General features: G+C 39.1%; 1 protein-coding gene across 5 annotated transcripts in view; it reads right to left on the bottom strand.

The window, feature by feature from the left end:
* Positions 1-1,654: 1,654 nt before the first annotated feature.
* Positions 1,655-11,910, bottom strand: part of RALGPS2 (Ral GEF with PH domain and SH3 binding motif 2) — a 112,358-nt gene continuing 102,102 nt past the window's right edge. For 4 of the 5 annotated variants that reach the window (XM_039730268.1, XM_039730271.1, XM_039730269.1 and 1 more), the window contains 3 exons: positions 7,642-7,747; positions 6,369-6,460; positions 1,655-4,553 (listed from right to left, as the gene is read on the bottom strand). In XM_039730268.1, the coding sequence (XP_039586202.1) occupies positions 4,524-4,553; positions 6,369-6,460; positions 7,642-7,747 (228 nt within the window). In that variant the 3' untranslated portion in view covers positions 1,655-4,523. Of the gene's footprint in view, positions 4,554-6,368; positions 6,461-7,641; positions 7,748-11,910 lie in introns of those variants that run through there. The other variant, XR_005629964.1, reaches the window with a different exon arrangement.

The raw sequence follows: 11,910 nt of genomic DNA, 5'->3' as shown, positions 1-11,910 counted from the left end.
TGTCAGGAATGTCACCCCTTGGAACATGGAGCACACAGCCTGCAAGTCTGCCATGGTGGGACTCACCACTGAAATAAAGGAATTGGTCTTCAGGTTCATAATAAGGCACTGACAGAAGTCCTGCTCCAGTCCAAGCACTCACCCTCTTCATAAATTACAAATCAGAGTGGTGGTTTTTAAAAGAAGGGATAACCCCTAGCAAAGAATTCCATGTCCACTCGTACAGATCCTTTTGATGGCAACTTTCCCAAGTTACCTTATGAACAAGCTGCTTTTAGAGAAAAATGAAAGGAAAAGGCTAACATTAAAGAATAATACCAAAACTTTCACAGCTGTCTCCTTGTAGGATGAACAGAGAATTCTCTGATGTCCTTTAGTACCAGTCTTGGGGTTTTGATGCTGCAGCAGGCAGCACTAAGAGCTGGCCATGAATAAGGCTGGAACTACAAGTTTTGGTGATTTAGGATACCAAACAACTGTAAAGGACAAGTAATGAAGAAAAAGGCCACTGACAGAGCCAGAAGAAAAAGCATCCCATGTTTTTAACCTTCATTTGGACAAGATTTGTTACAGTTAATCAAAACCATAAGATCAACTTGCCTTTTGTCAAAAGAGACCTCTGCTTCTCATGTGCCCCAGCAGCACAAAAACCTGCAACTGCTTCTGCTGGGAGAGAGAGATTTGCTGTCACCAAATTATGTCTGATACCAATAGAGGAGGACTGGTGTTGAAAATACAGAAATGCAAATACAGGAGGCTGATGGTGCAAGAAGCATTAAATTTGATTAATTTATTCCTAGTGAGGAGTAGATAACTAATAAAACCCTGCTGTGTTTTTTTATGCTTCCTTTTGTTTCCAATATGCATGCTTCTCTAAACATGATTTTAAAGCAGGGTGCTAAAGCTCATTCATTAAGTATTTAGGTGACTCATTTAGTATTTGTAGTTTCAATGCCTATAATGTGCACCTAAATACTTAATGAATCATAACAGCTTGAGTAATACTCCTCTGGCATAAAACAGACATCTAAAAATGAAAAAGTGTCTGAGCTGAGCTATGTTTATTCAAATTACCAGAATGTTTTAACAATAAAAGTTATAAAAATTATTTGCTTTAGAGGGTACTGGAATAGAAATTAGGTTTGAAAATCCTAGCCAAAAGTAGCAGAGATTAATTAGATAAAAGTTAACACTAAGCAGTGCAGTGTTATATATTTTTAATGCAATGCACCAATTTCATAACCCAGATATTCCCTGGTGCTTAATCTTTCCCAAAACTTTTAGTTTAGCTAAAAGGCTGATTATCAGTCAGCAGGTAATTAATATTCATATTTGAAGTCTTGCTAGAAGAGCTACTCTAAAAAATTTTTGCTCAAATGCAGCCAAAACAAGGAATTGCAAGGGGCATCTTAAACTTCAAAATCAAAACATTAAGGGATAAAGTGACAAATATTAGCTGAAGTGATTCAGCACTTATTAACAAGATAAACAATTAGAGCAAGACATTAAAAAAGAAAATCAAAGAGAAACTGCCAACTGTCTGAAGCAGTGTGGATGGCAGCCTTACCTGAATACCATGAGCTCACAGCTCTCCTTGTTTCCTCAGCAATAGGAGTTATTTAGGAGTTCTTTTAACTCCCTTTTTTTTAAAAAAAAGAGCATTAGTACATTCTTTACAGTGTGTCATTTAACTTGTCTGAGTCTTTCCACAGCTTAGCTGAGGCAGCTTTCCCTGGGGGAACAAACCCAGCAGCTCTTTCTGAGCATCATTTATCCCAAGCTCTAGAAATGTCAGTGTTTGTGTGTTGCCCTGCAGGACTACGTGGCCATAAACAAAGGGAAAGTACTGAACTACTCAGTGTGACAAGTGCCAAAAATACTTCCTGTGTTGTCATTACTCACTCCAGTTATTCTGGCGACACATTTAAAGAAACTCCTCCCACAACATTCAATCTCTCCCATAAAAACCCAGCAGATCTGGGGGCAGAAAACAAGGAAGAGTAGGAGGTGCAAGGACAATGAAAGCTGGTAACAGCAATTCATTAAAGGATGATTTGTGAATTCTTTTCTCCACCATCCTCCTACCATAAAAACTTAACTCAAAACAGCTGAAAAAATGCAAAAATCCAGTAATAAATGACATGTCCTGACCTGGCTCTGTCCTTAGCAAAGCTGAGGGCTGTCAGGCTGAGGCTCCCAGTTGCATGTTTCCTTTCACTAACAAAAGAACAGACACAGTTATGCTGCAATGAACCTAGAATAGCTTATTTAAAAATTCAAAATCCACAGGCTATTATCCACAATGCTTAAAAAAAAGAACACAAATTGTTAAAAAAACCCAAACACTTAGTCATTGAGAAGAAACACACATTAGGTAAGTTTAGAACAGAAAAAAAACCAAACTCAAGTTGTGCAAAGTCTACTAAAGTAACACTGCTGGCTGTCAGGATGTTGTCTTTACTATAAACCCAAAGTGGGTAAACCTGGCAGATGTGTGAATTGCAGAGGGATTCAGCACAAGAAACCCCTTCCCAAAATTCATGACTTCAGAACAGACTATTCAGTCCCCATATAAAAAACAACAACAAAAGATCTGCAAGGGGAGCCAAATTCTCAAAGTCCTTGTGGTGTAATTCCAACAGAAGCATCTTTCTACTGTTTTTCTTTCTACCAAGAGCCAATTCAGAAGAATTCTTGGAAATACAAACCACCCTATTATCCTTCACATCACCAGGTGCTTGGGGTTTTTGTGTTTTGTTTTGTTTACTGTGAGACTGGATTATCCTTCTTTTTGCCGACCAGAAATCAAAAATTAATCATTTTCATTACACGATTAATTTGACTCTGGAAAAAAAACCCCTCAAATGTGAATTTATAGGCTTCTACTCAGATGCAATAAACAAACTATACATTTTCAAAATAACAACTACTAGTAGAAACCTTTATTAGATAGTGAGAGAACTCTGAAACAGACTGGTAGGTAGCTTGTTTCTGTTTAAAAAGGAGAATTCATGGTGGAATCTGCAAGCATATTTACGGTCACTAAACCACAATGTCAATGGAACAGTTACTACTTTTTCACAGACTTCAAAGTTCCAATATCAGAGTCATATTTTGGACAATGTTTCCTTGCTTTACAAAGATCATATTTTTGAAGATTAAAGAAAGACCAATCATTCAGGAAACTAGGTGACGTCAAGGAAACCCCAATAAAGCAAGAATCAAAGTCTTAAGCATCAAACACACACAAAAAGCACAGCTCCCTTTTTACAACCATTATGTTTTTCTCTGTGAGTAATTTCAGTGACCAAGAATGATTCCTGTCAAGGATGGAATTTTGATGGCCCCACACCTTTTCTCTCCTTAGGTTATCCTACCTTCTAATAAATTAGTTAATTGCCTGAAGATCAAAAGAGCTTCTGTATGTAAGGTCTTCTTTAGGCCATGTTATCAACACCACACAACGTCAACTACTTTGACTGAGACAGATACTAAAATCAATTATTGCCAAATGAGAACATGAAAGCTTGAAATTGTGCCTCTATCTTTTTAAAATGTCCATCTGAAGTGATATTATGAAACACCACACACTAATCAGTGGTCCCTAACTGATAATTAGCAGATACCCAAAGTCAAACATCTCAGTGAGCTGTACCCAGGTGTTGGTGTTGTGTCATTCAGCCTTTCTGTGCAGGAGAGTCACAGGCATAGAAACACATGGGATGAAAACACTCAGTTCTGACCCAACAGTGCTTTCAGTTTTGTCTCATACACACACCCCCCCTGACTGCCCAAAACTCCTGGTTTTAACCAGGAATTAGAGCTAAACGTACCAAAGTGATTTTTGGCTCAGCCTCTGTGCCACTCTCGGAGTCTGGCTCCCATACAGGACCAAGGTTTGCAAGCTCAGTGCTGCTCTGAACTTGCACTTGTGTTACATTTCCCACAGGTCTGAGAGAAATAACACTGCTCCAGGCCGTGTGCCTGGGACAAGCTTCCCTCCAGGACTCCTGGCATGGCCTAAACAACATCTCCAGAACATGTAGTACCTCTTACCTGGTTCATACACAGCTTTTGATACAACTCTTAAATACCAGTTTACCTGTTTTCTTAAGAATGCCTAAAAAGGTGAGTTATCTTCAAAATTAGTATAAAGTTAAAAGAAACTCAAAACTAGCTACAATCTATTTAACTCAAGCACAGCACCGCCAGAAGTTTCACACACACTATTTGGTGTTTCATGTTGTTTTTCCTTTCACTCTTTAAGGCAGTGGTTTCCACAGGTCAGTTCTCAGAACATAATGAAGCATGGTCCATGGCAATTCATGTTGCAACTCCATTTTTAATTTGGGGGACTCCACTCCCCAACCTTTAGTGGTTTTGTTCAGGGCTCCAGAGTTCAGAGATTGAGTTGACAGGTTCTGTTGTGGCACAGAATACAGCTGGCACATTTTTCATTAGGACCTTGTTCTCAATTATGAGATGGCTCAAATTGTCCTTTTTTATTGTTTTGAATTTGCCTGTTATTCAAAGGTCATCAAGTTGGCAGGAACCTGAAAACAAAATACACATGATAGAAGAATTTACTTCAGGTAGTAGCTACTTGCATTCAACTGTTTCACTGACTAGACACCTTGTTGAAGTGCACTCTGTCTTCAAAAAAGGGAGAAGGAATGCAACTGTCATCCAGCAGGAAAAATATACTTAGAGCTGCAGAAACCTCAGGTATAATAAAAATATTAAACTGCTGTGAGGTTTATAATTGTCTTATAATTTTCTTTTATGGTTGTAGAACTTGCTAATTTTGATGACATTTAAGACTTAAGTTGTCAGCAAAACAACCTCAACATGATAAATATCAGTTCTGCTAGATAAGAAGAACCCTCTCACCTGAGCCCCAGCTAGAAAATTCTTCACAGATCAGTGACTAATGTAGTCTTTTTCAGACTAATTTAAAAAAAATGAGACATAAACACTTGTTTGGGTTTTTCCTATAGCAAACCCGAATGTCTGTTGCAGATATTACTCCCTTTCATGAAGATTAAAGCTAATGTTTGCAATGTTTATATCCCCATTTTCTTTCCATCAGGAATCTGTCGGACACCAACATCTCTCTTTTAGTCAGGTTATTAAAGAGCCACCACATTCCTGACAACTGCCAATAAATAATCAGTTTGGTCAGATATGAATCAAGAATTTCCTGCTCTGCATTTACCATTTACCTGAGATGCAAGAATGCTCAACTGGGTTAAAGCTGCACCATTAAAATCACAAATAGTATCTATTAAAATAGTTCTTACTATTATTCAGCTATTACTATTAAACAGCTAGGTGTTTATATTCCATTGAAAATACATACAAACATCCAGTTTTTCTAAGGCAGTTACACTGTTAACAGTAATAAACAGTATTGCCAACCCTTACTGAGCCAGAACTGTCTTTAGAGGACAGTTTCTCACCACTTACTTGCAAACTCTTTGCCACTATTTGCTACTTTCCCCACTTCCTCCAGCCAGGAACACAATTTTTCTCCTTTGCACTGTCTCAAATACCTTCACAGGAACTTCTGCAACCCTCCTTACTTCTTAAGATCTCTCTCAGAGGCAGAATTGAACAAGAAAGCACAGAAGGATCAGGAAAAGCCTTTTTGCTTCCCCTCGAAATTCAGTAGGATTTCTGCTCTGGGAACTCCATAAACAAATGTGCAAAGAGAAGGAAGACTTCAGGGAGACAAAGTAACTGAAAAAGGATTTTGCTGATGGAAAAGATCAGTAAGAATTTATATGAGAACTGCATTTAATGGGGGTGGGAGTCTTATCTTCCTTTTTGATTAATTGAAAATGCTACTTTTGCTTTCAAAGACTGGAAAATGTACCAAGGGCTAAACTACTTTCTGTGCATTTTAGGAATACAAAATACATACACAGCAGAAAATATGTATGCCCATGACCTGAAAAAAGGCACTTCCAGGAGAGTTATCTGGAATTGATATTGAATGCTGCAGTTTACAGCTTTTTATATAATTTTATAATAAATTTATATAATTGTGCAATAACCTTTTTCAAATGGGCAAGACAAAAATACTGCACTCAGATATTTTAGAGCATTCCTTGCATTTCCCCAATTGCTCTAAATTAGTCTCAAGGTAGCCCCAAATGTTTCTTCATTATTCCAGAAGCTCTGAGGCCTTCTTTGCAAAGGGCCAAAGAGAAAAGCCAAGGCACATCCACCAGCAGGTGAAGCAGGTGAAAGGGGTGGAGAGGCTGCTCAGGGAGCACACAGAGCCCTCGGTGACAGCTTGGTCAGCTCGAGGATCCATCAGCTCTGAGCTCCTAAAAGCTCATTCCTTTGCCCTGCCTTGCTCTCACCTGTTGTCTGTTGCTTTGGCAGGCAGCACTCAGGTGTTTAAACCAGAGCATTGCATTCATTCTGTTTCCAGCTTGAAATTTATATGAATTTCCTAAGAAAGAGAAAAAAAAAACTGATGAAGAAACATAAACAGTGCTCCTTTTTAAACATTAAATCCTACCCATGTTCAAGTACTTCTAAACTGAAATATCATGAGAAGATTTAGTAATAGATGATCCATATAACTTTACAGTTTGTCTGGAATAGGTGCAATTGCCTGACTTATTGAAGAGAAGTTTCAGCTTGCCTCTTCCTTTCCAACAGTCTAGATTTCAACTAATGCCTGTGTCAATTAGGAAAGAACAAAATATCCCTCAAAACAAAAGTGGTTTTGATCACTGCCATTATTGCAATTGGTTTACAATATCATGATTTTTTTAACAAAGTGCAAGGTATCACTGAAATGCACCTTGGAAAGCTACATTTGAAAATACTTGCAAATCACTCCTAAATGTATTGATACATTTCAGATCAGTATTTTCAGTGGCTGGAGTTACACAGTGCTTGCTTGGGTTCAGGCAGGTCAAGTGTTACAAAAACATTTCAGATTGCTGTTGCAGAATTTAAGCTGACAAGCACTCACAATTTATACTTCATATCAGTGGTGCTAGGAGAGATGTTTGGAAATAAAACGTACTAAGACTTGAAGCAGACAAAGCAATAAATAACTTTAAGCTCCTTTATCAGAGCTTCTAATAATGTTCTTTCTGCACAATTTGAGGAGCTATGGAAAAGTAATATTTTCTTCAGAGTTTCAGCTGAAAGCAGGCACTGTGTTGGAGTCATGGACATCCACAGGCTTCTTCACATGACAGTCAAGATCTCTGAGGGGCTTTTCCTGGTAATACCACATTTAAACACATGGTTTGGGCTTTGGTTTTCAGTTGGAGAGAAGGGACTGCTCAAGCAGCTAGTCTCAGCTGAATCTTTTTTTTAAAATTGTTACTTAGATTTCACGCATGTGAAAATGCCTCAAAGTGTTCTAAACATATTTTAAAAGAATACAGATGAATACTTCCAGTTAAAGTCACATCTGGGGTTGCTAAGAGTTTGGAGAGCTCTTACAACTCAATGAAGACTGAAGGATTCTCCATGGGTTGTTGCTCCCATTGCATTCTAAAGGTGATTTGTTGGAGAGCAGCTGAAACTGGAAGGATGGCACCTTTCACCTGCTGGTTTAGCTGCTGACAAATGACCTCAGCAGAGAAAATGTATATTCTGTGCACTGCTTACCCTTCTCAGAATCAGTCAATAGGAAGAGATCTGGATGCTCAGGGTCATCTGCCATCATCACCATCCAGCCCACCACCGAGACACTCTTACTGGGCGTGGATTTGAACTGGAAACACAAGCAGGGACGAAAATGGAATTAAAACAAGAGGCCAGATGTGCCCAGAACAAGTACCCAGCAGGGCAGTCCCTCCCAGTGGCACTGTTAAACATGGGGTAACTTCAAATGAAGCAGAGCACTTCACACCATTAAGAAAATTAACAAAGGTTGTATGAAATTAGTGCAAACAGAACTTAAGACAATATATTCAAAACAAATTAAAATGAGTATCACAATCTGCAAAAGCCTGTTAGACATCTAATATGCTCTGCATGATTATAGCAGCATTCCTCACCACATTAGTTCACATTTGAATGTACAGTATAGTTCTAAAGTATATTAATAAATGCAAAACTATTCCCTCCACTGTTCACAAATAGAATTGAACTTGCTTGTACTGTAACTATTCACAGTTAGCATGCAGTAATTATTATAACACTCTGTAATTACCCATAACATGAGTCCTGGGGACAAGATAACACAACTGTGTAATTAAATATGATGACCTGATGAATTAAATGAATCAAGTGAGGATGTAAATTCAATCAACAAGTGCCCAGAAATTGGCAGTCATGTTCTTTTATCAACAAGATGTTCAAAATGATGGTGTTCTCCTGTTCCAGGTGGTATTCATGGATTGACAGGTAACTTAGGCCTAAGCACAACACAGTCCCTTTGCTGACAGCTCCTTGACCCCACAGTTTTACATTCACCTGGTCACAATATTATTTTCTTCTTCTCATGCATCTCTCAGTTCCAGGCTCTACTCACTTATTCAATCCAACTTATCTCCAAACCATAAGCTTCCTTTCTCCCTGACCTTCTTTTTACCTTTTAGTAGACCCACCCAATTCACTTCTCCTTGCTTGCTCAGGCAGTCCCACCCATGCCCCAGCTCCTAATTAAATCAGTTTCTCTCATGTCTTTGGCTGCCAGGTCTCCTCTTCCTATGTTCTTGGGTCCAACTCTTCCACCAATCCCTGCACTTTCACCCTCTGCAGTGCTTTACCCAACTTCTCTGTCCAGGAAATCCAATTCTGGTGTATGCTCATCCTCATCAGATGCATCAGATGCATCCTGTGAATCCACATTCCAACCTCTTTATTACCACATCAATTTTGATTTCTCTTTAATTGCATTATTAGAAACAATAAAACATCCTTGAGATTGTTTTGGCTTGAAGTCATTAAAATAAATCTGTAGTTCTAAAATGCTTTTATTCTTCATGCTAATGTGTCGTGTCAACCCACCACATAATGCCACAAGGCAGATGCACAACATTAAGCACCAAGTTACTTTTGCTTGTTTTAGAACTGTTGCTTTAGTGTTACAATCCTGGAACTCTGGTTTAGCCAAGGAAAGAGTCACTGGTAACAAGTTTGAAGGTAACATGAGCAAAGTAAGAATTTATAAGATGCTCTGTGCTTGGGAATACAGCTGCTTTATAAATAAAATCCCACAGCAAGTCTAGTGTCAGTTACTCTAATCTATGCCACAGATTAACTGAAGACCTGGAAGGTCACAGAATCATCACAAAATCACAGAATGTTTTGGGTTGGAAGGGACATTAAGGATTATCTCATCCAATCCCTCTGCCACAGACAGGGACACCTTCCTCTATCCCAGGCTACTCCAAGCCCCGTTGAGTCTGGCCTTGGGATGGGGCACCACAGCTGCTCTGGGTAACCTGTGCCAGGGCTTTACCACACTCACAGGGAGGAATTTCTCTCTAACATCCCATCTAACCCTGTGAAGCCATTGTCTAGGTAAGATTATCTGTCTGGGACTTGTACAGCTGGCTGCATTTTAAACCCTGGTTTACAATCCATTAGAACTTGGAATTAACAAACGTTAGACCAGTATTTGGAAGAAAAAGTATTTAAACCAAGTTGAAAATAGTTTAAGAGTCCAGACTCTTTGTATAGACATGCTGAAGTTAAGTAACTCTCACAGAATGTTTTGGGTTGGAAGGGACATTAAGGATTATCTCATCCAATCCCTCTGCCACAGACAGGGACACCTTCCTCTATCCCAGGCTACTCCAAGCCCCGTTGAGTCTGGCCTTGGGATGGGGCACCACAGCTGCTCTGGGTAACCTGTGCCAGGGCTTTACCACACTCACAGGGAGGAATTTCTCTCTAACATCCCATCTAACCCTGTGAAGCCATTGTCTAGGTAAGATTATCTGTCTGGGACTTGTACAGCTGGCTGCATTTTAAACCCTGGTTTACAATCCATTAGAACTTGGAATTAACAAACGTTAGACCAGTATTTGGAAGAAAAAGTATTTAAACCAAGTTGAAAATAGTTTAAGAGTCCAGACTCTTTGTATAGACATGCTGAAGTTAAGTAACTCTCAGAGGTGGACAGATGTGGTAAAGCCTCAGAAGAGGAGGAGTAAATTATAATGCTCTATCAGATAAGATGTCATTACAGTGAGGGCTGTAACTCCTTCTCAAACAGAAACTGAAATTTCTTTGAGGAGGCAGTCAAAGTAATGTCAGTCTGAAGTGAAAATTAAGGCATTTTATCTGAGAGAAGGAATAAAGACAAGGAAAGGGAATAAAGTTAAGGAGACAGCTCATGAGTTCTTTAAAAAAAAGGAAGTGTATATAAAGGATTTTTTATGGACTCAATGGCAACACTGCAAAAGTATGATGACACAACTGAACAGGGACCTGCAAAATGCAAACTTCCAAGTAGCCCTAAAGCATTAATAGGTCTCTTTCACAGAGGTGGAAATTTGAGTCACAAAGCAGTTTTAATGGATTATAGATCAAAATGTACCTTTTGAACAACACTTATTTCTAGAGCTTCATAGAAACAACACATTGGGCTTTGCTATCTTAGTTGCTTATCCCAACAGGTATCCAGGGTGTGACACTGCCATGCAATCCACACCGCTAGAGCTTCTTGCCTTTTCTCTTCACTCAAAACCATCAGTTAATCATGGTGCTCCTCCACAAAATGAAAAGCTCCACACAAGGAAAGTGTTTCCTGCCAGCGTCAATCCATCACTGCTAGAAACACATGTCAGCCTTCCATCCCTGTGCTCAGCTGGGTTTGTATTCCATGTTTACACAGTCCCCAGGGCAGCTCATTCTCTGCTGATGCACAGAGCCTTGCTAACAGCAAGTCTGCTTTGTTAACATGAAGGGAATGAAAGCTTCATTGTAATTTAATGTTCCTGGTTCCTATTTGCTTTTTGTAATATAGGCCACTGGAATGACTCTTATTATACACATGGAAAACTGCACAGCTCTGGCATTAGGCTTCACATAATTGATTTTTGCTGTTGTTGCTGTTGTTCTGAGCTCAAATGCTTTTATAAGTAAATCTTTGAATCAAAAAATCTGAATTAATATGTGGACAGACTTTTCACTCCAACATTTTGGCAACCAACAAATCTTCTCCTCCACATCTCCTGTTGAGATTCTACAGATTTATAATATTCAAATAATTTTCTCGGTGGCTGAACATCCTTCCCAGGATGACAGCATTCTTCATCAGGGTATTTCAGTGAAAGTGCCTGAGCCACAAGTACCAAGTTGGCTACCCTACAAGTAAATCAATCTAATTTTGATTAGAGCATGCAATGGAAGGCTTAGAACTAACCAGGGTTTGTGCTCAAGCATGAAGCATAAAAAGTCTCTGTTGCTTTCCAAGCACCTACAAACACAGAAAAATCTCTCATGCATGCTACGTTGTCACAGAAATTGGCAAGGCTCTCAGTCCAATCACTATAAGCAGTTATTTTACAGGTGTATTCACATTTTTCAAAGTGTTCATTTTAAGTCTAAGTTCAAGTGGTTATTCTTACTGTTGCCCTTTTCTAAACATGCACGAGTGCTGCAGTTTTTCACAGAGGCTTCTCTGTGAGTTCCATTTCAGCATACAAGATAAAACCATTGTCCACACATTCCTCCCAGATTGTGCTGTACTACATTTCTGGGCTCTCAAGTTCACATGCTTATTTATAGACAATTCTCCATTACTGTAGTAATAACAGAAACCTGTTCACTACCTAAATTCAATGCTGATGTTATGCTGTTACTCTAAGGAGATGCAGCACACAATACTGGATGCACTCCTTGGCCTTTGACCACAGGCAGGAGAAGAGCTGGCCTGTCTGTGTCTAAAAGGGAGGGGATTTCTTGCCCCTTTTGCTGAAA

This window comes from Passer montanus, unplaced genomic scaffold (assembly GCF_014805655.1).
Source record: "Passer montanus isolate IOZ18808 unplaced genomic scaffold, ASM1480565v1 scaffold71, whole genome shotgun sequence".
Classification (NCBI taxonomy): Eukaryota; Metazoa; Chordata; class Aves; order Passeriformes; family Passeridae; genus Passer; species Passer montanus.
This window is presented reverse-complemented; position numbering and strand designations above follow the sequence as displayed.